General features: G+C 50.8%; 1 protein-coding gene across 1 annotated transcript in view; it reads left to right on the top strand.

Moving 5' to 3' along the window:
- ARR3 (arrestin 3) overlaps nucleotides 1-27472 on the top strand; it is a 114669-nt gene that overhangs the window by 52368 nt on the left and 34829 nt on the right. Inside the window, exons 9-10 of the mRNA XM_075322758.1 lie at nucleotides 89-156; nucleotides 12960-13095. Coding sequence (XP_075178873.1) covers nucleotides 89-156; nucleotides 12960-13095 — 204 coding nt within the window. The remainder of the gene's footprint in view (nucleotides 1-88; nucleotides 157-12959; nucleotides 13096-27472) is intronic.

Here is a 27472-nt window from a genome sequence, read left to right as displayed (position 1 = left end):
CTTGGTAGAGAAATGTAACAATTGCAAATCCTCTTGTGGTACCTTTCCTCAGCGTTTGTCCTCATATTTATCCCTTTTTAACTTGCAGCCCTGTGGAGTGGATTTTGAAGTGAGAGGTTTCCCTGGAGAAAATGCAGAGGAGAAAGTCAACAAAAAGTAAGAACTTCTGTGTAATGAGTCAATCTTACATAACTTAAGGGTCAGGTATCTTCCTCGATCTTCTGACTTCCCACTGTGTGGCTGGATGGGCACTCCTGATTGACAGTTCAGGGCAGCAGCATTTTCGCATCTCAGCACATAATGTGTAGACTGGGGTAGAAGAGAAGAATAATTAGATCTGCACCAGCAGCACTGCAGTTAGCATTGGTGGGCAATACTTTACACCTGCTGCATATAATGCTCACCGCTGGTGTTGCTGAGGCTGCAAGTGGGAGTGGACCCACTACACCACAGACGGAACCTGAGCTTATGTGGGGCCCCGAGGTTCGGTGTCGGTGCAGCGGTGCATTACCTTCAGGGACTCCACGCGGCTGGATCTTGTCACAGGTAGGAAATCCTCTATTTTGATTGTCGTGACGCCACTCTCAGAATTGCGGTCAGTGGAGACCGCCACTGCAGGTTAGGGGGTGCCTGGGACTGATGGTGGGTGCAGTTAGTTGTAATAGCCTCCTGAGAGTGAGGCAAGCCCCAGGACCCTATGTAGGTGTGTGGAACCACAAGGCGCAGAATAACTCAACACAAGCAGAATGTCTTTCAGGGGTTTTACTCACTGTTGATGGCAGGGTGAGTAACCCGGGCGTAGCTGGGATGAACCAGGCTGGAACCAGGTATCCTTCAGGCTGACTGATGAGGGTGGCTACCAACTCGCCTTCCTTAGCCCTTTGTGTTTTGGGGTAACCCCTGCTTGAAGCCCTGCTGGGGTCGCCCAGGGAAGTTGCTGGTGCCTCTCTCCCCTTCTTTTTGGCCCGTTTGCTTGTAGCCTGGACCAGGTCACTCCGGCTGCTTGCCTCCTGTGAGCTATGGGCTCTCACTGTGGCTACGTGGCTGCGGACTCTGTGGTGTTGTCTTGGGGGTGTAAAGTGCCCCCTCATGCAGGTTTGGCAAGGGAAAGGTAGATCTATCCCTGCACTGGGACCTGCTACCCGTTTGGGCCTGGTATCTCCCTGACAGTCTCCTTACTTTCCACTCCGTTGCTCCCTCTTGAGTCGTGGGTGGATTTCGGGCAGCACTACCAGGTGACCGTTCTCCCCCGTCGGTAGTCACTGCGCGTACGTTGTCAGAATTGTGTAGAGCTACAGGGTCTGCTTCTGCTCTCCCTGAACTTCACCACTCAACTGTCTCGGCTCACTCTTCCCTCCTCTCCTATTCTTGCCTACGTCACCTAGCAACCAGGCTCTCTACCACACCCCTCGAGTGGAGATGGAGGCTTCGCCCCCTCCTGGGATCCCCAGGGGTCCTCTCAAAGGTAAATGTGTGAGACCTGATCACTATGCGCCTGTGTAGTCACACCTCGGTCAGCCTTCTGGATTACCTGTTTTGTACTGTCCCCAGCATGGGTGCAGTACTCAGTGGTGCCTGACCAGGTCAGGGGCGCCACATTCCCCCTTAGTTATCACCAGCACGTCCTCGGGCTGCAAGACAACATTTTAAAATGCGTAAAACAGTAAAACATGGTAAAACGTTTTAAGGTACCATACATCAGGTACCATACATCACCACCCTCCACCCACAAGTCCGTTAACCCACCCTAAACCCTCTCTCGTTGGCCGCGCCTTCAGCCACTTCTGGCAGGATGTAGAGGCGGCTTTCATGGTCTGGTGGTTTCAGGGTATACCTGGCCTGGTGGAGCCGCGCCTTCAGCCTCTTCTGGCAGGATGTAGAGGCGGCCTCCACAGTTGGTGCTGACCAGGTACCCTCTTTGTGGTGGAGAGCCAGGCCCCATAAACAGGCGTGCTCCCTGGTTGCAGGCGAGCCGGGCCCCATAAACAGGCTGGCTCTGGTGGTGGTACCTCTGGGGTAACTATTTACACTGCGAGAGTTTGTGGCTATAGCCAGTTCATAGCCTTAAGGTTCATTTTTCAAAGTGCAAAAAGAGGTTTCTCACACAAGTTCATGTGGGCACATTTCTTGAACATTAACGTTGCAAACTTTTCAAACTGCTGTACTTCTTACTTTGCTTTACTTTACATGAACTTTGCTCCTTCTTCCTCCTTACCAGGGCTTGGGCCTGTAGGGCTGCGGCACCTGTTGCTTTCTCCATCTCTGTCATCATCTGTAGTGGTCTCATCAATGGGTTCTTTGTCTTTTCTTTCCTCTTCTTCTGTGTCTGTTTCTTTTTCTGTATCTTCATCTTGTAGTGTTGAGACAGCAGGTTTACTGTAGGGATTGCTGGTACATGGTGTGACATCTAGTGCGTACCATCCGCGTTCTCCTTGGTGCATGGTGAATTCCACTGAGTCTCCTGTCTGTAGGTTTCTTCCTGGGTGTCCTCTAGGCAAATGTGCTCTAACATCCCTTCTGTTCACAAAGATGCCCTCTTTTACACCAGGTGCTACTATAAAGCCATATCCAGACCTTAGATTGAAGTCTTCTACAACTCCTCGACAAAGTGGGCCTCTGACCTGTGATTTGGCCCTTCTCAAGGACCGCTTTTCCTCTAAGTCTCTGGCCGTGACCTCGTCCTTCTCCTCGGGAGACTGCTGTGCAGGTGGATCCCTTGTCCTGCTGCGGCGCCGTGTCCTGCGGGCTGGGTCCGGCCTGGCTGCTATCTCACCGCTTGCAGGCTCCCAGGTGATGTACCTGGACAGATCTTCCTCAGCGGAGGATGTCGGTCCCTCTTCATCCCAGCGGGAGTACGGCAGCATCTCTGGCTCTTGGACGGGTGCTGCATCCACTGCTGATGGTTCTGGGGTCAGCTTCTCAGCTTCCTGGCCTCCCCTCCCCCTTAGTTCTTCTGGGCACTCCTCTTGTGGCAGCGCTAGGGATGGATTTTCATCAGCAGGCCCGGGCGGGGGACTCTTTGGCATGAATGTTGCAGGAGTCTTCTTGTGGGTATGCGGAGGGAGCAGATACCGGTCCACCATCTCCTTTGGGAAGTGGGCCTCTAGATCAGCCTTCAGCTTCCAGTATTCGGGGTCCTCCCCCAGCAGGGACTTCCTAGCAGGGACTTCCTTGGGCTGGGGAGCGATGTCTGCTCTGGCCTGGCAGGCCGGAGTAAATAATTGTTCAGTCTTGTCTTGGCGGGCCGAGCCTGGCGTGGCAGCGGCCTGGTCTTGGCGGGCCGAGCAGGGCATCGCTGCGGCGGCCTGGATTGGCGTCGCAGCTGCGATGGGATCTGTGCGGGCTGGGCTGGGCGCTTCTGCGGCCTGGATTGGCATCGCAGCTGCAGCCGGTTCTTGGCGGGTCGGGCAGCGCATCGCCGCAGCGGCCTGGATCAGCGTCGCTGTTGCGGCCGGTTCTTGGCGGGCCGGGCTGGGCGTCGCTGCAGCGATCTGGGCTTGGCGGGCCGCACCTGGCATGGCTGCGGCCTGATTCAGCACCTCACTTGCGGCGCGGACGAGCGTCGCTGCTGCGGTGGGGTCTTGGCGGGCCGGGCCTAGCATGGCGGCGGCCTGGGTCAGCGTCACACCTGCGGCGTGGAGGAGGGTCACGGTGGCAGCCGGATCTTTGCGGATCGGGCTGGGCATCGTTGCGGCGGCCTGGGCTTGGCGGGCCGCACCTGGCGTGGCTGCGGCCTGGTTCAGCGTCGCCGCGCCGGGCATCTCCCCAGGGACCGCGGGCATGGCAGCAGGGGTCGGGGCACTCGCGCTGACAGGGGCAACACAGGACTCACCCATCGGTAACATCATCGGGGTCTGAGTCGTCGCCGCTCGGTCTGGCACTCGTCGTGCGGTTCCCCTCTCATAGGCCTGAACTGCTTCAGCGATTTCCTGCAGCTCCGCACGTCCCTCTCGGATCTGCTGCACGATCCTCGCTTCCAGTCGGTCACTGAACTGGGCAAGCTCCCAGGACCACCAGGCAGCGGAACCCGGCTCTGGGCTCCTATCTTCAGATGCCATCTTCACCGCGTCGTCGCTGCCCTGCAGATCTTTTCTCAGCAGCAGGCCTCCGACTCTTCCTTGCAGCCTCAGCGCCAGTTCCTTCACTGCTTTGAACTCTTCACCCAACAGCAGGCTTATCAGTTTCTGCTCTGCCTTTTCCAGCAGCAGGCTTCTGGCTCCCTTTCTTTCCCGACGTCTCTGAACGCCTCCGCTCTCATCACTTGCGAAGCCAGGACTCTTCAGGGGATCTCTGGGTAGCCACACCTCTTCGTGGGCGGTAACTTCTCCCAGCGCGGGCTGCTGTTGTTTTTCAGCGCGCTTTTCATGGTGGCAATATGGCGGCGCTTCCAATTTTCCAAGCGGACCGCCCAGGCACATGGTCACCTGTCTGAACAGGTCTAGTCCTTATCCTGTTCGTGACGCCAGATGTGTGGGGCCCCGAGGTTCGGTGTCGGTGCAGCGGTGCATTACCTTCAGGGACTCCACGCGGCTGGATCTTGTCACAGGTAGGAAATCCTCTATTTTGATTGTCGTGACGCCACTCTCAGAATTGCGGTCAGTGGAGACCGCCACTGCAGGTTAGGGGGTGCCTGGGACTGATGGTGGGTGCAGTCAGTTGTAATAGCCTCCTGAGAGTGAGGCAAGCCCCAGGACCCTATGTAGGTGTGTGGAACCACAAGGCGCAGAATAACTCAACACAAGCAGAATGTCTTTCAGGGGTTTTACTCACTGTTGATGGCAGGGTGAGTAACCCGGGCGTAGCTGGGATGAACCAGGCTGGAACCAGGTATCCTTCAGGCTGACTGATGAGGGTGGCTACCAACTCGCCTTCCTTAGCCCTTTGTGTTTTGGGGTAACCCCTGCTTGAAGCCCTGCTGGGGTCGCCCAGGGAAGTTGCTGGTGCCTCTCTCCCCTTCTTTTTGGCCCGTTTGCTTGTAGCCTGGACCAGGTCACTCCGGCTGCTTGCCTCCTGTGAGCTATGGGCCCTCACTGTGGCTACGTGGCTGCGGACTCTGTGGTGTTGTCTTGGGGGTGTAAAGTGCCCCCTCATGCAGGTTTGGCAAGGGAAAGGTAGATCTATCCCTGCACTGGGACCTGCTACCCGTTTGGGCCTGGTATCTCCCTGACAGTCTCCTTACTTTCCACTCCGTTGCTCCCTCTTGAGTCGTGGGTGGATTTCGGGCAGCACTACCAGGTGACCGTTCTCCCCCGTCGGTAGTCACTGCGCGTACGTTGTCAGAATTGTGTAGAGCTACAGGGTCTGCTTCTGCTCTCCCTGAACTTCACCACTCAACTGTCTCGGCTCACTCTTCCCTCCTCTCCTATTCTTGCCTACGTCACCTAGCAACCAGGCTCTCTACCACACCCCTCGAGTGGAGATGGAGGCTTCGCCCCCTCCTGGGATCCCCAGGGGTCCTCTCAAAGGTAAATGTGTGAGACCTGATCACTATGCGCCTGTGTAGTCACACCTCGGTCAGCCTTCTGGATTACCTGTTTTGTACTGTCCCCAGCATGGGTGCAGTACTCAGTGGTGCCTGACCAGGTCAGGGGCGCCACACTTACCCTTAGTGGGAGGAGCTTAACTAAGGTAGACCCCAGGTACCACATCCGGTGCAGTGACCAGGACTGTGGCAGCTGATCCCCAGGATGGGAGACGGACTCAGGTATGGACACAGGTGCAGGCAGGTACAGGCGGGATGGCTGAGACAGACAGACAGGTGGGTATGGACAGGTATGGTGGACACGCCAGGGTAGATAGGCATGGAAAGGCAGGTACAAGTGACAGGACAGGTACCCGGAACCTGTCAACTAGCTAGTAGACAGACAGACTAACTAGAGACGTTACACAGGCACCTCCCCTGAAGGTAAGGGTTCCTTGAATACACAGTGCCTCTCAGTTGTAGGCTGAGAGGCATTTCCAGGAAATGTCATGGAGGCCCTTTAAGAAGAGGGCCAGTGTGCACAAGCGCCTTAAGCGCATTCCCAGAGAGCCTGAGCGGCATGCACATGCCCTGGGGGAGGAGAGGACAGGAGCACATGTGGATGGCTGCAGGGCAGTGGAGGAGGAAGCAACCCGGCCAGGGCGGTGAGTAAGTCGACGTTGCTGTAGGGATGCCGGCGCTACAATGCATATGTTGAGGAGTTAGTCTATAGAAATGAATAGGACTGACGAGAGGTAGCCGTGATCAGGAGTTAGCAGGCATGCTCAAGAAAGTGCAATCCTCAAGTCCAAAAGGGCCGCAGCGTAAACTTGCAGGTAGCAGCATAGAATATTTGGCCGCAAACCCAAATTACAAACCCAAATTACAAACTTGCTTATGTTTACACTGTCTCCTGAGAATATCAGTTAAATAAGTTGGGACTAACCCTTCAAGATGACCTGTTACCAGGTAAAAACAAAGTTTTTCATCTTGTTTTCTTCCAGCTGATCTCTTGAGTATTCCACTTTTTTTTTTGATCAGTGGGCATTGTTCATAGCATTCTCTTGGGCATGTCTTTAGCGTACTCCACATAATTTTCCTACAAGCAACACCCCCCTTGATAAAGATCATAAAAATTAGCAAGTCGGGCAGGCAAAATAAAAAGTGTTATTTCAGGAATTGTAGATGAATAGAGGGAACAAAAAATTGTAAAAATTGTCCACTTTTCACTTGTTGATAGGTCCTCTATCATGTACAAATCCTGTTATTTGTCATTTCAAACATACAGACAATTACAGAGGTAAACTACTTTACATAATGCGCACCAGCACTGGCCATCAGTATTTGTAACATACAATTTGAAAGAAACATGTGACAACTACCTAAATTAAAAAAAAAAAAAAAGACATAAAAGGTTGATAAACTGTTGTGTGTGGCAATTGATACAAATAATTACCCTAAAAATGAAAAAGCTGTAGATGAAAATTCACCTAATGAGGTAGAAAGACACGTAAAGGATCTTGACATGAAGGCCCCAATTCTTCAAAGTGTTCAGACCAGAAATGTGACATTTTGAAAAGTCGCAAAACTCTTGCACAACACAGGGTTGAGCAAAAATCTTTCGACATTGGTGTTTTCATACTAGCTGCATCAAAATGGTCGTAGCTAGGTAGAACGGCACGTGACGACACCCACTTGTATAATTCTTGATGAGCGGGAGAGTGCCCTATGCCACAGCTCTTCACCAGTCAATAGCTGGAGTAAGGTTTGCCGAGAGGCGCATCGCGTGGCCCACTACTTTTAAGATGAGCCAGATTTGTTAAGAGGGGTGCGACTTTTAATGATTCAAGTGCTTCTGACTCCAACACACCCCACTCATCAACACCGGTGTAAACAACATTGATCTTGATGGTTTTTTTAACTGAACATGTAGTTCAGTTTTGTAATTACTGTTGAATTTAGATAATCTCATTGTACACCACCTGACACAAGCAGTTTTGTGTATACAGCTCATTCATATAAGTGCCCTTACATACCAGCTTAGCTAGGCCGAATTTCATTTACAAACAAATAAATTATTAAAAAGGGGCAGGATATGTGAAGATCAAAATATACAGTATGACAATTTAGAGGGTTGTTCCCATCTATATTTATGGCATATCTACAGACTTATGCCACTTCATCTGGATGTTGCTATTATAGTTATGGTGATCCCATACCAAGATGCCCCCCCTTACTAATTTACTTGATAATAATGGCCAATGATGAACCCTAATGCAGACTAAATGACATAAAGGTTTAGCTGTAAAATCAAAAAACCTAACGGCACTTCCTAACAGACAAATATGAACAAGTGCATACTGAACATGAAATATACTCTAACAAATAAACAGCTGCACTTTGAAACGCTAAGGCATGCAAGTGCTGAATATAGGAATTTGGACATGCATTACTGCTAAGGAAATCAATTTTAAAATTGAGACACTAGGCACATAAAATGGCCAGTTTAATGTGAGCCCAGCAGCCAGTGTCAAGGCGTATCTTTTTATGCTGGCTCCCTGCCTCTACATCAGCTGAAAAAGCCTACAATTTTATGGGCATGCAGGAACCTGCTAATAGCAAGTTAAAGATTGCCTTAACCCCTCAACGACCGCCGGCAGTAATATTATGGCCCAGCGGTCATAGTGTTAATCCCTGCGGGCTGCTGCAAGCAGCCTGAGGTGATCAGCGAACATCTCAGCTGATTTAAACAGCTGACGTGTGTCTGCTAGGCACAAGCAGAATCGCTATCCACCCATGCCTTTTAACTCCTTAAATGGCGCTGTCAAGATGAGACAACGCCAGATTAACGGTGATAGCGGTAGATCCGTATTCACAGGCCAATACCGGAAGTCACGTGACGTGATCACATGGATCCGTTGGTTGTCATGGTAGCACAGGGTCATGTGATGACTCCTACATGACCTAGGTCTAGAAGGAACAGCTGAGTGGTGCTTGTTACAAGAGGTGATCATTTCTCCCAGTCTGAGCGGTGCTGCTCTGATCGGGAAAAAAGAATGAGCGATTACGATCAGACTGCTGATCATTATAGTCACCTAGGAGGACCTAGTAAAATTAGAAAAAAAAAAGATTAAAAAAAGTTTTAAAAAATTTAAAAAAAAATAAAAAAACCTAAGTTCAAACCACCCCCCTTTCGCCCCATTGAAAATTAAAGGGTTAAAAAAAATTAAAAATATACACACATTTGGTATTGTCGCGTTCAAAAACGCCTGATCTATGACAATTTAAAATCAATTAATCAGATTTGTAAACGGCGTAGCGGCAAAAAAATCCAAATGCCAAAATTACATTTTTTGGTCTCCGCAAATTTTGTGCGAAAAGCAATAACAGGCGATCAAAACGTAGCATCTGCGCAAAAAATGGTTCGATTTAAAAACATCTGCTCGAGACGCAAAAAATAAGCCATTACTGAGCCATAGATCCCAAAAAATGAGAATGCTACGGATTGCGAAAAATGAAGCAAAGCGTGCGCCACTTTTTTGGACAAACTTTTGATTTTTTTTTAACCCCTTAGATAAAAGTAAATGTAGCGCCCCTGACTATATCAGGGTGCTGAAGGGAATTGCACCCTTTCCCTGGGGTGCAAGACAACCCCCAATGGTTCAAGGTTCCCAACAATCGGTGTCACTACCATCAGCACCACAAATCCCAACCACACCTCACATCATGACCTGTCAGACACACCAGTGGGTTAGTCAAGCTGAAATAGGTCCACCCAACGTAGGGGTCAGGCAGACTGGTGGGAGGGAGGAAGTAGTGAGTCAAGTGAGAGCCCTCAAAGACTGAAAAGCTGGAGTGTTAGCTCCCGGGGAGCTAGACCAAGGTTGGGTCGCAGATGGTGGCCCGGGACCAGAGGAGTCGGGGACCGGTTGCAGGGACATTGGACAGGGTTGTAATGGACGTAGTCTTGGAGGACTGTCGGCACCAGAAAGCCCAATAACTGGACCGGTACCGAGCACGGCGGAGTACAGGACCCTAGGTCAGGAACCGATTCAACGTCCTGATAATTTACCTGGGAGGGAGAGTATCTTTATAAACTTTCCAAAGGCGGGCTTTGCACGCTGCGACATCGGTAACAATGTGTTACCGACGCTGCAGCAATAGTCCCCGCCCCGTCGCAGGTACGATATCTTTTGATTGCTGGCGTAGCGAACATTATCGCTACGCCAGCTTCACATGCACTCACCTGCCCTGCGAAGTCGCTCTGGCTGGCGAACCGCCTCCTTACTAAGGGGGTGGGTCGTGCGGCATCATAGCGACGTCACACGGCAGGCAGCCAACAGAAGCGGAGGGGTGGAGATGAGCAGGACGTAAACATCCCGCCCACCCCCTACCTTCCGCATAGCCGGCCGGGACGCAGGTAAGGTGATGTTCCTCGCTCCAGCGGCTTCACACACAGCGATGTGTGCTGCCTGCTGGAACGAGGAACAACATCGTACCGTCGCAGCAGCGGCATTATGGAAATGTCGGACCCTACACCGATCATACGATAACGACGCTTTTGCGCTCGTTAATCATATGTAAAAGGCTTTACACACTACGATGTCGACAGCGACGCCGGATGTGCATCACTTTCGATTTGACCCCACTGACATCGCACCTGCGATATCGTAGTGTGCAAAGCCCGCCTAAGAGCTCAGAGATTGAAGGCATCAGCACAACGCGGGGAATAGGTTTTTCCAAACAAAGCAACCAACTGAAAACTCAAGTGCCAGCCATCAAGAGCACAGCTACACTACATATAGTGAGCGGGGCCCCGACCCCAGAGGCCGGAGCCTTCCCTACCTGTGGAGGGACTGACACCTTGTTGCTCCACACCATCTGCCCCGGTACTCCTTTCAGCAGCGGTGGTACTCCCATTACCGCAACCCGCAGGTGGCGTCACGAACTTCTCCCCTGTAAATATCCCCTTTCAAGGATAGGGGTGCTGTGCCGAGCCCGGGTCCGGTCCCCTCGAGCCACGATCACCCCGGATCCGAGCACCCCAGTCTGCGCCGGGGCGGCACATAAACCTATACATATTTGGTGTCTACGAACTCGCACCGACCTCAGGCATCCCAATAACACATCAGTGTTACCATATAGGCAACACAGGGAATAAAATATCCCAAAAACAATAGTGCAATCGCACTTTTTTTGCAATTTTTCCGCATTTGCAACTTTTTTTGCCATTTTCATAGTAGTATTGTGGCACCCTGGCCTGGCCAGGTCGTCACAGATAACATACAAACAACTCCCCACCCCCATTAGACAGGGACACCAGCCAAACAAAAATCCTTGTTGCCTCCCTCCAGTGTCTGATGTCCACACCAGGTGGGGCGGAGCCAAGCGGTTGGCCCCACCCACCGAGGAGTTCACAGGCCTGGAGGCGGCAAAAGTGTCAGAACAGTTTAGGATGTTGAAGAGTGAGGAGTAAGCACTTGGGTGTCTGGGTTTGTGGCCCACGCACTGACAGCAAGGTTGGCAGACGGTGGTGGCCGTCTGCAGGAGTGGTGGAGCAACGCGGAACCGTAGGACCGGGGTCGGGCGACAGCCCACCGGTACCGACCGGGGAGCGAAGTGAAGCCAGCACACACAGGCAGGGCCATCGGACCCCGACCAGGCTTGGAGCCGCCGTCAATAGTCAGATCCGAATGTGACTGGAACCCCAGGGGTTTCACAACAGCAAAAGTCCCGATTGAAGGCAACAGCCCACACCGTGAGGGTATACAGCTACCGCTTAAGGCTAGAGACCCAAGGGCCAGCGCCTGCGGGCGAACGGCTCCTCCGGTACCCATACACCGGGGAGCGGACTACCGTTGGGAATCCATACTAGTCAGAAGGAGAACATCAAGTTGCAGGGAAAGACAGCCGCCATCACCTGTCCGGGGAGAAACACTGCAGCCGGCTGCGGGACCCGTCCATCCAGCCGTTTGGTTTACCGAGGACTTTGTACCTTTCTTACTGAGTGAGTACACCCGCACCATCCGGCACCACGCCGCGCTGTCCCTGCAACCCTGCATCTCGCCAACCCTGCCTCCCTGTCACATCACTGGGCCCCGGGACCACCGACCCCTACCCACGGAGGGGGAAAACAACATCCCAGCTGCTCCCCACCATCGCTGCCGGGATCCCCGTCACCAGCAGCGGTGGTGCCCATCTTCACCACGACCCGTGTGTGGCGTCACGGACTAAATCCCCCAAACCAACCACCTCTTTCACTCACGGGCGAGGAGCGCCACTCGAGTCCCCGGATCCGGCCCACCGCTCGAGCCACCGAGCAGCAGCAGTAGCCGCAGCAGCGCCGGACCCGAGCGTTAGTGAGAGCACACCAGCGACGGCGTCCTCCCCGCCCGCAACAGTATACTATGTGGTAAAACTCATGATTTCATGTAAAAGTACAGATCGTTCCACAAAAAACAAACCCTCACATGACCATATTGACTGAAAAATTAAAAAGTTACATCTCTCGGAAGAATGGCGAAAAAAAAAATGGAAAGCGCAAAATTGCCCGGTCGTGAAGGGGTTAAGCTGGTGGGAAGAAGTGCTCAGTCATAAGGCATGACCCTATAATCTTAAATGAAAAAAAAATGATGGCAGTCAGCTTATCTGTTAGATAAAGGTTTGGATGATCATATCACAGCTGCAAAGAAAAAATAAAATGTAAAAATAGGAACAGAACAAGTGAGCCCAGGCTTGTGATCTGTAAATCAACCAAGCACGGGTAACGGATTTAAAATATTCAGCCGTTTGTGATGCTATTGTGTACCTGAGAGGGTAGCTATCTGACATTTATGTCATACCTTGTGGAAATGCTGTAAATGTCCTAAATTGGAAAACCATTTTAAAGAATAGCAAAGTATATCGGCACATGCTGTATTTATCTTACTTATATATTAATTCCAAAGCGCTTGACAGACATCTTTGTCCCTATCGGGGCTCACAAATTAAATTCTCTATCAGTATGTCTTCGGAGAGTGGGAGGAAACCCATAAACATGGGGAGAATATATAATCTGCTTGCAGATGTTGCCCTTGGTGGGATTTTAACCCAGGAATAAGCAACAGTGCTAATCACTGAGCCACCATATGCATCTACTAATGAACTAAATATTCTATATGCTTTACAAAATAGCACCTGGGCTGGGATGACTGGGCTGGGATGACTGGGCTGGGATGACTGGGCTGGGATGACTGGGCTGGGATGACTGGACTGGGATGACTGGGCTGATGTTTATTGATCACTTTCATCCTAGATCACTGCATGAAGGTACAAACAATAATCTTGCAACCTGGAAATGATGTGCTGAGACATAAGCCTGAGGTTTCATGGCGATGCTTCTACCATGGGTCTACAGGATGTCTGTAGCATATTACTGCTTGTCACATGGAGTACTGAAGACGTGTCCTGTTTAATGAATATTCATTTTAGTTTTAATCTCATATTCTCTCACCACTAGGAATGTAGTGCGTCTTATCATTAGGAAAGTCCAGTTTGCCTCAGAAGCCACCGGACCAGCCCCACATGCAGAAGTCACCCGCCAGTTCATGTTATCAGACAAACCACTGCAATTGGAGGCCTCATTAGATAAGGAGGTAACATCTCTCATATTTATGTCTTGTCATATTCTCATATTTTAGCATTCATACATCAGAATAAGTAATAAATTCATGCTTACCAGGACAATGATGAAAAAATCAGATAATATTACTGTATTTGACAAAAAAAAACGTTGTGGAAATGAACACTAGAGCAAAATAGAAACTGAAGGGCGATATATACAAAACCATGAGATGTTGAATGGGGTACTGTGTATTTATTATTAAAGGGAATCTGTCAGATGATTTTGTAGTACAATACTAATGTTATCTTTAAATAGGGCTTAAGGAAACCTTTCAGGATCAGTAAGATTTATAGCTTTACCTTATCTTGTTATCTTGCTGTAAGCTCTGTAGATTTCACAATCACTATCACCGCTGAGAGGTGGGAGGAGGTATGGGTGGGGGCTGCAGTACAAATTCAGTTCAGATTTTCTATCACTGATGCCAGCCCTGAGAGGTGGGAGGTGGGAACAGTGAATATGCAGTTTGTATTTACATTTCCTTGACTAGTTACTATGTCAAACTGAATTCTACAGAGCTTACAACAACATAACAGGAACAGGGAGAGCTATAAAAGTTATAGATCCTGAAAGGTCTCCTTAACCCCTATTTAAAGATAACATTAGTATTGTAATAGAAAATCACCTGACAGATTCCCTTTAACTTATATTATTATATTATGGAAGCATATGTCGCGGGCGGAGGAGGGGACGCTGCGCTCTCCCACTGCTCGGGTCCGGCTGCTGCTGCCGCTGCTCGGTGGTGGCTCGAGCGGTGGGCCGGATCCCGGGGACTCGAGCGGCGTTCCTCGCCCGTGAGTGAAAAGGGTGGGGATTGATTGTGGGGATTGGATATTGTCCGTGACGCCACCCACGGTTGTGGTGATATTGGTGACACCACCGCTGCTCTGGACGGGGATCCCGGGAGCGATGATAGGGAGCAGCCTGGATGTTAGTTCTCCCCTCCGTGGGTAGGGGGGGGGGGGGTTGGTTGTCCCGGGGCCCGGTGATGGGGGTAGGGGTGAATGGCAGGCGGGTTACGGGGCCTGGTGAGGTGCAGGGTCGCGGGGGCAGCGCTGTGCCACACGGCACTGTGGTACTCACTCAGCCAATGATGAGGACACAGTTCTCAGTAAAACACACGGCTGGATGGACGGGTCCCACAGACGGCTGCGGTGTTTCTCCTCCCGGCAGGTTGATGGTGACTGCCTTTCCCTGCACCTGTGTTGTGTTACGGTTCCAATGGCTTCCCACCGGTAACCCGCTCCCCAGCTTGGATGGGTGCTGAAAGAGCCCCTTTTGCCCGCAGGCTCTGGGCCTGGGAACTTTAGCCTTGGCGGTGACTGTGTTTCCCTCTCTCGGTTGGACGGTTGCCTTCTGTCGGGACTTGGCTGCTGGGAAACCCAGGAGGTTCCCTTCGCTAACGGATTTGGCAAATTCACGGCGACTCCTAGCCTTGCCGGGGTCCGTAAGCCCCTGCCGTATGGTGCTGGCTTCTCTTTGCGTACCGGTCCGGTACCGCCGGGCCACCGCCCGTCCACGGTCCTTACGGATAGCTCCAATAGGCCTCTCCTGCAGACGGTCACCACCGTCTGCCAACCGTTCTGATCTGTCCGGGCCACACACCCGGACCAACTTCTGTCTGCTCAACTGCTACTTCCCTCCTTCCACTTTCACTTCCAAACGCTATCTCCTGCTTTTCCTGCCTCCAGGACTGTGAACTCCTCGGTGGGTGGGACCAACCGCCTGGCCCACCCCCTGGTGTGGACATCAGCCCCTGGAGGAAGGCAACAAGGGTTTTTGTCTGACTTTGGTGTGCCTGACCGGGAGTGTGGGGTGTGTTGGTGTTGTGCTTGTGACGTCCTGGCTTGTCCAGGGCGCCATACATACTACATAGCATAGTCAATGTAAACGTAAAATGATGAACCGTGAATGGACCAAGCAAGAGTGACACATCACAGCAAAAGGTTAGAGACACACAGGTGAGAGGTCTCCCTGATCTTTTTGGGCTTGTAGACATAGCTCTGCCCCCATACATGTAAAAATATAAAGGGATGAGAGGGCTGAAGTCGCAGGAGATGGTAGTACTACACACCTGTGTGTGTCCAATTCATCTGTAAAGGAGAAAGTGTGGACATATGACATTACTGATGACGAACAGCACTATGAACTTATCATACATAAAATTACACAATTTATAGTTTCTCTACCATGTTACACTACAGAGGAGGTTTTTTTTACTAGGTCCAAATGTACAAGATTTTGTCCTTTTAGTGTCCTCATTCATTTAATGTTGATTATTATAAAGTACTAAACATACAAACATGAGAAAAACTAAGTACACCCTATTTGAATTCTAAGGTTTTAGTTATCCCAACATAATACAATAAAAAGAAAAAACATCTGGTGCTTAGAAGATCTTATAGTTAAATAACTACAACCTCAGATGAACCACAAGGCATGACAAATTATACCGTGTCAATTTACTTAAAGGGTTATTTCAATTATCATTAATGGGTATTGTTGGATAATGCTTATAAATACAGGCAATTGTGCACTTTACTGTTTTTTTAGATTTTCATTCTTAGCCTTGGAGAGCCACCACTGTTGCTAGACAGTAGAAAATGTGCAGTGCTTCCAAGCTCTTATCTCTAGTGCTTGTAAGCATGGTACTGAGGCAGGCAAAGTATCACTAGCTCACGCTGTTATCTCCTAATCCAGGTGTGGGGAACCTTTTTTCTGCCAAAGGCCATTTGGACATTTTGTACCATTATTTGGGTACAGTATCAACTTGAACTTATCCTATAATATTTGGTAAAACAGTTAAATAACATACCCATAATGTGATGGCTGGAGCAGTTTCTCTTTAGTAAGACATGTGATGCTAGGTTGCTACTTGAAGCTATGTTTCCTGGTTTGCATTAGTCAGGCTGGAGAGAAGCCAAATCTTTGTGATAATGTACTGCCCCCGGGCAAGCAGCTTATCCGCTGCCACCGCTCGGATCCGGATCCGCGGTGGCTCGAGGAGTCTCCGGACCCGGGGGTCGCGTGGCCACTCGATTACAAGGAGGGGGGCAGATATGTACAGGGGGATTTTGGAAAGTTCGTGACGCCACCCACGATGCGTGGTAATGTGAGGGACCACCGCTGCCGTTGGGGAGCCCGGTGGCGATGGTGTGGTAGCCTGATGTTTAACCCTTCCGTGGGTAGGGGGTTGGTGTCCCGGGGCCCATTGGTGTTGGATGGTGGAGTTTGGGTGCCGTTGGGGAATAGGTGCAGAGGGGGTTTCCAATGTACTCACTCAGTCCTAGAATAACCACACCGACAGCTTGTAAGCCAAAGTTCTAAGCACCATCGTAGTCCGCGGGGAGTACGCCTGGATCCGTGCCCTCGTTGTTGTTGTTGGTCTGTGGCCCTATCCCTGGCATTTTAGTCTCACTTGGACCCATTGGTATGAAACTCTCCGGGTCCCGCTCACCCGTATGGCTAACGGAGTGAGCTGGCTCTCAGGGTTCACGTGTAGGATTTCTTTGGACCGTAGTGGGAAAGTCCTATCCCATCGGTGCGCTAGTAGCCCGATTTTGGAGTGGGTTGGGGAGGACACTTGAAGTCTTCACCCCAACGGGTAAATTACCAGAACGTGTGAAGCTACTTTCCAGCCTGGGGTCCACGTACCCCGTCGTGCCCTGACCCCTGCCCGGTGATGGCTCAAGGCCGCCGGCTGCCCTCCTCGGCAGTCCGTGCCCCTTGACACTGTCCCCTGCGACTGGGGTTCCAGCTCCTACCAGGCCCAGACCAACGTCTGCCACCTAGTACTCAGGAGTCTTGCTCCGTGACCTCTCCCTCGCAGAGAGTCACTTCAACTCCTTCATTCTCAACTCCACTGCTCAACTGTCACTGTCCTCACTATCTCCTCACCAACCCCCCATGTGAGCGGCCCTATTCCCTTTAGGCCCCCCAATGGTGTGTCTGGTAGGTTCAAGAGGGAAGTGTTCCTAGTATTTTTATTGAACTAGCTGTCAACAACACCTGAGGACTGGGATCCGTTAACCAAGGAGGGTGAATACCGTGCAGAAGGGCAGGTTTCACAATGCCCTATGACGACCTGATAGGCCATGGCGTCACAATAACACAGATTTATATTACATTGCATGTCTCATCACAGTGAAAAATGTATCACTGCTTACAATTATAATTATAGAACTCAAGCAGTGGGAAGTCTGAAGTATATACATCACATAGGAGACACTGAAATTCTTCTGTATACACATCACATAGGGGACACACAAACTGCTGTATATGCATCATATAAAAGACACTGATACTGCTGTATACATCACATAGGAGACACTGAAACTGCTGTATATATTTCAACATCACATAGGAGACACTGGGGATGCAGCATATACATCACATAGGAGAATCTGGGGGTGCAAAATATACATTTTATAGGATAGACTGGGGCTGACGCATGTGTCGCGGGCGGGGAGGAGGGTGTCAGCACACCGCGCTCACCCCTTCTGCTCGGGTCCGGCAGCTGCTCCTGGTGGCTCGAGCTGTGGGCCGGATCCCGGGGTTTCTCGAGCGACACTCCTCGCCCGTGAGTGAAAGGGGGTGTTTGTTGGGTGTGGGGATTGTTATAGTTCGTGACGCCACCCACGGTTGTGGTGATTTCACCACCGCTGCTCTGTACGGGGCTCCCGGGGATGGTGATGCGGAGCAGCCAGGTGTTGTGTTGCCCCTCCGTGGGTAGGGGTGGTGATCCCGGGGCCCGGTGATGGAGAAGTGGGTGCGGGGCCTGATGGGCGCAGGGACGCGGGGGCAGCGCTGTGCCTTGCGGCACTGTGGTACTCACTCAGCCTGACACACGGACACAGTTTGTACGGTAAACCAAACGGCTGGTAGGACGGTCCCACAGACGGCTGCACCTGCACTCCCGGTAGGTGACGGTGATGTCCCTCTTCCTTGCACCTATGTTTGACTTGTGGTAGCGGTGGATTCCCTCCGGTTACCCGCTCCCCGACTGCAATCTGGGCCGGAGGAGCTCTACACTTTGCCCGCAGGCGCTGGCCCTGAGAAACTGGTGCCATGGCGGTGGCGGTGTCTCTCTGCTTCAGGTTGGGCTGTTGCCTTCAATCGGGACTTGGTTGTTGGGGGATCTGCGTCCCCGTCACTGACGGATTCGGCAAATTTGGCGACTCCTAGCCTTGCCGGGGTCCGAGAGGCCCCTGCCCTGGTGCTGACTGTCCTTCGGAACATTGCTCCAGACCACCGGGCACACAGCCAACGGGGTCCTTCCAGGAACTTCCAAACGGTCCCACTCCAGACAGTCACCGCCGTCGCTGACCTTGCTGATCTGGCCCTACACAAAGCTGGACCCTTCAGGCTGTCTTTCTCTTCTGTCACTTCACTTGCTTTCCTCCTTTACTACTTTCACTTTCACTTTCTTAACTCCTCTACTTAACTCAACTTCACTCTTGCCCTGCCTGGGCTACTCTCTGTTGTTACTCCTTCCACTTCCTCCTCCTGGACTCAACTGCCTGGTTACTTCCTGCCTCCAGAGTTGTGAGCTCCTCGGTGGGCGGAGCCAACCGCCTGGCCCACCCCCTGGTGTGCATCATCAGACTCCTGGAGGAAGGCAACAAGGATTTGTAGGTTAGCTGTGATGTGCCTACCTGGAGTGTGGGGTGTGGTGGTGTTGTGACCTGTGTCCCCTGGCTTGCCCAGGGCGACACATTCCCCCTTAGCAAAATGCAGACCGTCCGCGGGCTGCCGTCCTACACCGGTTTTATTTTTCTGTAAAAGGGGTAACAGGGTTAAGAAAACATAAATAACATTTTTAATCAAAACTCTTCCCAAGACGGGAGGCACATTTACTTGAACGTTGCAACGGTATACGGTCACGGTTTCCGCTCTCTCCCACCCAAGCAACCTGGCCCTGATGCTGCCCCTAAAGCCCAGGCAGCACCCCTTGACCCACAGTCCAGCACAAGTTACCCGAGCGGGATCTGTCCTTCCCCTCCAGAGGGTGGCCACCGGTTCCTTTGGTGGCTGGGCCCTGGCCTGCTCTGCTCAGGGCCCTCCCTCCAACCTGCCTCTCCGGAGACGGTATTGCGGAAACGGTAACGGTAACCAACATATTTACAAGCCACTTAACGTTTGTGGTGCCCTGCAAGTTCACGGGCTTGTCCATGGATAGTTCCCATGCAAATAAACTTTAAACGGTCCCCACAGGGACAACGGTGCCAGCTCCAGCCGGTTCAATCACATCAGCAAATCAGGTAAAACTTCGGGCATTTTCATTTTCCTTATCATTCTTTTGCAAACTTTCAAACAAACAACAACAAACTTAAACTCAGTGGTGGTCCCAACGGGGACTGCTGCTACGGGCACCCACGGCCCTACTCCGGTCCTCCAGGCTCCAGTGCTCCTTCCAAGGGAGGGGGCGCGGCGCTTGCTAGGGCTTCTGGGCTGCCCTTCAATCTAGCGTCCAGCGCAAACCACCCTCGCTCCCCAAAGAACCGAGTGTACTCAACAATATCACCCGGCATCAGATTACGGCCAGGATGCTCCTTGGGCAGGTGGGCATTCACATCCCGCCGGGCTACAAAAACTTCGGCCTCCAGGCCCGGCTCGTAGATGAACCCGTAGCCCCGGCGGACATCAAACCGCCTCACCTGCCCCACGTACAACGGTCCTCGGGCACGGGAGGTCGCCCGCCGGAGGTGCTCATTCTCCCGGATCGCTCTGGCCACCAGTTCGGCCTTTTTCCGCTCCCTCTCCTCGATCTCCAGGCCCAGCGGTACCGGCTCCCTATCCCAGTACGGCGCTGCTGCCAGCGCCGGCGCACGGGTCGGGCCCCGCGGGACATCCAAAACGTTACCCACTGTCAGGAAGGTGGGCGGCGTATCCCGCGGTGTCATGGCCTTGGGCGCTGCCTTGCAGCAACAACCCAGCGCCACCTCAGCCGAGGTGTGGGGGATGGGCATAGGGGCTTTCCGCTGCCGGGCCTTCGGCTCGGAACGGGTCATCGGCTCCGGCTCGGGAAGTTTTTCAAGGGATGCCTCCGGTTCTACTTTCGGTGTCTTCCACGGTAACACCTCCGGTGTGCCGCGGGCTCCGGTTACAGGTCGGCCCGCCTGGGCGGGGACGCTGGGTACTGCTACCGGTTGCGGTGGTAGCAGGCCTAGTGGCGGGGTCACGGCCCCCGGGACGGGTGGCGAGGGAGGCAACGGGGGGAGAGGGCTTGGACCGGGCCCCACAGCCGCGATGACCGGCCCTGCAAGGGCATCGGGACGTGGGTCACTCACACTCCCTTTCTCCGCCTCCTCCTCGCGTCTCCGCACGGTGGCTACAACGTCCGCCATGTCGGCCTCCCACTCCTCCATGAGGAGCTGCATCCTGACCTGCAGCCTTTGATAGAGCTGCGCGGTTCGGATCTCCACCCACGCCGCGGTTCCAGGCGCGGGGGCTACGGTGTCACGGGACGGCATCCACATGATGGCTTCTCTGGTTGCTTCCAGGAACGGTATTCTTGCAAGGTCCTGGCGTCCCTGCTTTTATAGCCGCGACTACATGCCGCCAGCCGCCATCGCGTCCCCCTTAGCTCTTTCCGGCCCCTCCTCTCTCGGGGCGGGGTTTTGGCCTTCGCGCCTCTACTGCTTGAGAAGACGCTCGAGCGGGAACTTTTCGCGCCAAAGATGGCGGCTTCTGAAATTTTCCTGCCGGATACCTCCGGCGGTAACAAGGCGCACCTCTACCAGACGGCAGAGCGGTAAGATCCTGTTCGTGACGCCAAGTTGTCGCGGGCGGGGAGGAGGGTGTCAGCACACCGCGCTCACCCCTTCTGCTCGGGTCCGGCAGCTGCTCCTGGTGGCTCGAGCTGTGGGCCGGATCCCGGGGTTTCTCGAGCGACACTCCTCGCCCGTGAGTGAAAGGGGGTGTTTGTTGGGTCTGGGGATTGTTATAGTTCGTGACGCCACCCACGGTTGTGGTGATTTCACCACCGCTGCTCTGTACGGGGCTCCCGGGGATGGTGATGCGGAGCAGCCAGGTGTTGTGTTGCCCCTCCGTGGGTAGGGGTGGTGATCCCGGGGCCCGGTGATGGAGAAGTGGGTGCGGGGCCTGATGGGCGCAGGGACGCGGGGGCAGCGCTGTGCCTTGCGGCACTGTGGTACTCACTCAGCCTGACACACGGACACAGTTTGTACGGTAAACCAAACGGCTGGTAGGACGGTCCCACAGACGGCTGCACCTGCACTCCCGGTAGGTGACGGTGATGTCCCTCTTCCTTGCACCTATGTTTGACTTGTGGTAGCGGTGGATTCCCTCCGGTTACCCGCTCCCCGACTGCAATCTGGGCTGGAGGAGCTCTACACTTTGCCCGCAGGCGCTGGCCCTGAGAAACTGGTGCCGTGGCGGTAGCGGTGTCTCTCTGCTTCAGGTTGGGCTGTTGCCTTCAATCGGGACTTGGTTGTTGGGGGATCTGCGTCCCCGTCACTGACGGATTCGGCAAATTTGGCGACTCCTAGCCTTGCCGGGGTCCGAGAGGCCCCTGCCCTGGTGCTGACTGTCCTTCGGAACACTGCTCCAGACCACCGGGCACACAGCCAACGGGGTCCTTCCAGGAACTTCCAAACGGTCCCACTCCAGACAGTCACCGCCGTCGCTGACCTTGCTGATCTGGCCCTACACAAAGCTGGACCCTTCAGGCTGTCTTTCTCTTCTGTCACTTCACTTGCTTTCCTCCTTTACTACTTTCACTTTCACTTTCTTAACTCCTCTACTTAACTCAACTTCACTCTTGCCCTGCCTGGGCTACTCTCTGTTGTTACTCCTTCCACTTCCTCCTCCTGGACTCAACTGCCTGGTTACTTCCTGCCTCCAGAGTTGTGAGCTCCTCGGTGGGCGGAGCCCACCGCCTGGCCCACCCCCTGGTGTGCATCATCAGACTCCTGGAGGAAGGCAACAAGGATTTGTAGGTTAGCTGTGATGTGCCTACCTGGAGTGTGGGGTGTGGTGGTGTTGTGACCTGTGTCCCCTGGCTTGCCCAGGGCGACACACATGTATAGCAGATAAATGACACTTAGGCTGCTCTATAAACCTCTCACAGGAGATACTAGGGCTGCAGCATATTCATCACACAGGAGACACTGGGGTTGGGGCATATACTGTACATCACACAGGTGACACGGGTTGCAGCATATACATCACACAGGAGACACTGGGGCTGCAGCATATACAATCATAGAATGGTAGAGTTGCCCTACAGGAGATGATAGCGCGGGAACATATCACTCACATACGAGATGCTAGGGCTGGAGCACGTACATCACATAGGAGACATTGGGGCTGGAGCATGTACAGTACATCACATAGGAAATGTTTGGTCATAATGCTATTTTGCTATGTTTAGCAAAAAAAAGTCATATCAAATGTTTAAAAAAGAAAATAATGAAGGAGTTGTGATAGCCCAAAGTTTAGACATCAACTCAATTGAAAAGTTGTGATAGGACTTTATGGAGCTGTGCACAAAATGCCCACAAACCTCAATGAGCTTAAGCAACATTAGGGAGGGAAGGAGGGAAGGAGTCTTGCGAGGATAATTTGCATATTCCCAGTGCCTTCTGGGATAAGTGAAGAGTCACCGCGAGCTCAAGGAGAACCGGGTTTTGGCCGTTACAGCCGGAAGGAAGACTTCTGAAAGCCAGGGAAGGAGTCTTGCGAGGATAATTTGCATATTCCCAGTGCCTTCTGGGATAAGTGAAGAGTCACCGCGAGCTCAAGGAGAACCGGGTTTTGGCCGTTACAGCCGGAAGGAAGACTTCTGAAAGCTGCGCGCCGCTAGGCGCGCGAATTTTAGCCTGTCTTCTTCATTGTGAGCGTGAGTGAGCAAAGTGTGAGCAAAAGTAAGTGTGAATAGAATTGTTTGTATTTAGTTGTTTAATTACTTAACATTTGTTTAGTGCTATCCCCATTAGAAAATGTGCTCCACTATTGCTAATGCGATCCAGTGTACATCTTGTCTCATGTATGCAGTCCTTGAAAAGCCGTTCGAGGGTGCATACTGTTGTTCGAGATGTGCGCAAGTTGCACGTTTGGAAGCCCAGATACTGGATCTAAATGAGCAGCTGGCAACTCTGAGATGCATTAGCAATATGGAAAGGAGTGTGCTGCTCACTGAGCAGCAGCTTGCTGGGTCAGATGTGAGGGAGGATCGTAGTAGGGAGCGGCAGGACGGTGAGGTAGGTAGCTGGGTGACAGTTAGAAAGGGGGGTAAAGGGAAAAGTGCTAGGGAGGCTAGTCCTGAACTGACACACCCCAATAGGTTTGCAAACTTGGCAGATGAGGGGGATGTCATTACAGGGGTAGCATTGCTGCAGCAAGGCATGACCTCTGAACGCCAGAGGAGTGTCTGCTCCAGTAAGGGGGGGAATAGGAGTGCAGGGCAGGCAAGACAGGTACTGGTAGTGGGGGACTCAATTATTAGGGGGACAGATAGGGCAATCTGTCACAAAGACAGGGATCGCCGAACAGTGTGTTGTCTTCCTGGCGCTCGAGTTCGGCACATCGCTGATCGGGTTGACAGATTACTGGGAGGGGCTGGGGAGGACCCAGCGGTCATTGTACATATTGGCACAAATGACAAAGTTAGAGGTAGGTGGAAGGTCCTTAAAGATGATTTCAGGGAATTAGGTTGTAAGCTTAAAGCATGGACCTCAAAGGTGGTATTTTCGGAAATACTACCTGTGCCACGAGCCACACCAGAGAGGCAAAGAGAGATCAGGGAGGTTAACAGGTGGCTCAAGAATTGGTGTAGGAAAGAGGGTTTTGGGTTCCTGGAGAATTGGGCCGACTTTTCAGTTGGCTACAGATTCTATGCTAGGGATGGGCTGCATCTTAATGGGGAGGGTGCAGCTCTGCTGGGGCAGAAAATGGCTAGAAGGTTGGAGGAGTGTTTAAACTAGGAATGGGGGGCGAGGGTATTCACTTTATAGAAGGGGAATGTAGTGCAGATAGTGACCAGGGCACAAGTAATGAAATTGGGGGTGGTACGGGGGGAAGGGTTAGGACAGTCAATACAGTAAGCAGGAATATAGGTACAGAGTCATACGTAACGTGCATGTACACTAATGCCCGAAGCCTCACAAATAAGGTGGAGGAATTAGAATTAATATTGTTGGAAGAAAATTATGATATAGTGGGGATATCAGAGACATGGCTGGATGAGAGCTATGACTGGGCTGTTAATTTACAGGGTTATAGCCTATTCAGGAATGACCGTACAAATAAGCGAGGGGGAGGTGTGTGTCTATATGTAAAATCATCCTTAAAACCCATCCTGCGTGACAACATATGTGAGGGTACTGAGAATGTAGAGTCCCTATGGGTGGAGATAAGGGGGGGGAGAGTGAATAATAAAATACTGATAGGGGTGTGTTATAAGATGCCGAATATTATGGAAGAGGTAGAGAATCTCCTCATAAAGCAAATTGATAAAGCAGCGAGTCTCGGAGAGGTAATTATTATGGGGGACTTTAACTATCCTGATATAAATTGGGGAACAGAAACTTGCAGTTCCAGCAAAGGAAATAGATTTTTGATAACAATGAAAGATAATTACCTTTCACAAATGGTACAGGACCCCACAAGAGGGGGAGCACTACTAGACCTTGTACTAACCAATAGGCCAGACCGCATATCAAATATACAAGTTGGGGGTTACTTGGGGAATAGTGATCACAAAATAATAAGTTTTCATGTATTCTTTAGTAAGATGTATAGTAGAGGGGCTACAAGGACACTAAACTTCAGGAAAGCAAATTTTAAACGGTTGAGAGATGATCTTAGTGCAATAAACTGGGATGATGTACTAAGTAATAAAAGTACACAAAGCAAATGGGAGACTTTTATGAGCATCCTGAATAGGGCTTGTGCAGAAAATATACCCTATGGGAACAAACATGCTAGAAATAGGAGGAAACCCCTATGGCTAAATAGAGCTGTAAGGGAAGCAATAAAAGAAAAACAGAAAGCCTTAAAAGAATTAAAGAGGGTAGGTAGTGATGAGGCATTATATAATTATAGAAAATTAAATAAAATATGTAAAAAGCAAATTAAGTTAGCTAAGTTTGAGACAGAGAGACTCATTGCGAGAGAAAGTAAAAATAATCCTAAAATATTCTTTAACTACATAAACAGTAAAAAACTGAAAAGCGATAGTGTTGGCCCCCTTAAAAATAGTCTTGGTGAAATGGTGGAAGGGGATGAGGGTAAAGCCAACCTGCTGAATGACTTTTTTTCTACGGTTTTTATACAAGAAAATGCCATGGCAGATGACATGACCAGTGATGCCATAAATTCACCCTTGAATATTACCTGCTTAACCCAGCAGGAAGTACGCCGCCGCCTCGAAATCACTAAGGTTGACAAATCTCCGGGCCCGGATGGCATACACCCCAGAGTACTACAGGAATTGAGTTCTGTGATAGATAGACCATTATTTTTAATCTTCTCAGATTCCTTAATAACAGGGTCGGTACCGCAGGACTGGCGCATAGCAAATGTGGTGCCAATATTCAAAAAGGGGACAAAAACTGAGCCGGGAAATTATAGGCCGGTAAGTTTAACCTCTACGGTTGGTAAAATCCTTGAGGGTTTCTTGAGAGATGCTATACTGGAGTATCTCAAGAAAAATAACCTTATGACAGAGTATCAACATGGGTTTATGAGGGATCGGTCCTGTCAAACTAATTTGATCAGCTTCTATGAAGAGGTAAGTTCAAGCCTGGACCAGGGAAATACAGTGGATGTTGTGTATATGGACTTTTCAAAAGCTTTTGATACGGTGCCACACAAAAGGTTGGTACATAAAATGAGAATAATGGGGATAGGGGAAAATATGTGTAACTGGGTTAAAAACTGGCTCAGTGATAGGAAACAAAGGGTGGTTATTAATGGTACGTACTCGGACTGGGTCTCAGTTCATAGTGGGGTACCACAGGGGTCAGTATTGGGCCCGCTTCTTTTCAACATATTTATAAATGACCTTGTTGGGGGCATGCGGAGTAGAATTTCAATATTTGCAGATGATACTAAACTCTGCAGGGTAATCAATACAGAGGAGGATAATTTTATATTACAGGGAGATTTATGTAAATTGGAGGATTGGGCTGAGAAGTGGCAATTGAAGTTTAATGTAGATAAATGTAAGGTCATGCACTTGGGTAGAGGAAATAACATTTATGATTATGTACTTAATTGTAGAACACTGGGTAAAACAGACACAGAAAAAGACTTGGGTGTATGGGTGGATGGTAAACTTCACTTTAGTGGACAGTGTCAGGCAACTGCTGCCAGGGCTAATAAAATAATGGGATGTATTAAAAGAGGTATAAGTGTTCATGAAAAAAATATAGTTCTACCTCTGTACAAGTCACTAGTGCGACCGCACTTAGAATACTGTGTACAATTCTGGTCACCGATATATAAGAAGGACATAGCTGAACTGGAGAGGGTGCAAAGAAGAGCGACCAAGATTATTAGAGGAATGGGGGGGCTGCAATACGAAGACAGGTTATTAAACTTGGGGTTATTTAGTCTGGAAAAACGAAGGCTTAGGGGAGATCTAATCACAATGTATAAATATATGAGGGGACAGTACAGAGACCTTTCCTATTTACACCTAGGCCTGCGACTGGAACACGGGGGCATCCGCTACGTCTTGAGGAAAGAAGGTTTAATCATAATCACAGACGAGGATTCTTTACTGTACAAGCAGTGAGACTATGGAACTCTCTGCTGCATGATGTTGTAATGAGTGATTCACTACTAACATTTAAGCAGAGCCTGGATGCCTTTCTTGAAAAATTTAATATAACCAGTTATGTATATTAGATTTTATGACAGGGTATTGATCCAGGGAACTAGTCTGATTGCCGGATGTGGAGTCAGGAAGGAAATTTTTTCCCCATTGGAACTTGTTTGCCACATTGGGGTTTTTTGCCTTCCTCTGGATCAACATGTTAGGCTACGGGTTGAACTAGATGGACTTAGAGTCTCCCTTCAACCTTAAAAACTATGATACTATGAACATGGTAAAAAAAACCAAAGTGGACCAAGTGTACTCCAAAATAATGAGAGACTGATAAAGCTATAAAAAATGTTCACATTATTACTTCTATAGGCTAATATATTAATTTTATTTTAATTTTTTTAACGCTGCTTCTGCTTTCTTGCCTAGTTTTGGATATTGTTGGATAGTGCTTGCAAAAAACAAGCAATTTTGAAATGTTCTGCTTATGTGCCCTCTCCATGTATTAAATGATCATTATTACATAACAGACATGATAGAAAATCAACTCTTTTATCTG

The sequence above is a fragment of the Anomaloglossus baeobatrachus genome, chromosome 9, assembly GCF_048569485.1.
Source record: "Anomaloglossus baeobatrachus isolate aAnoBae1 chromosome 9, aAnoBae1.hap1, whole genome shotgun sequence".
Taxonomy (NCBI): domain Eukaryota; kingdom Metazoa; phylum Chordata; class Amphibia; order Anura; family Aromobatidae; genus Anomaloglossus; species Anomaloglossus baeobatrachus.
This window is presented reverse-complemented; position numbering and strand designations above follow the sequence as displayed.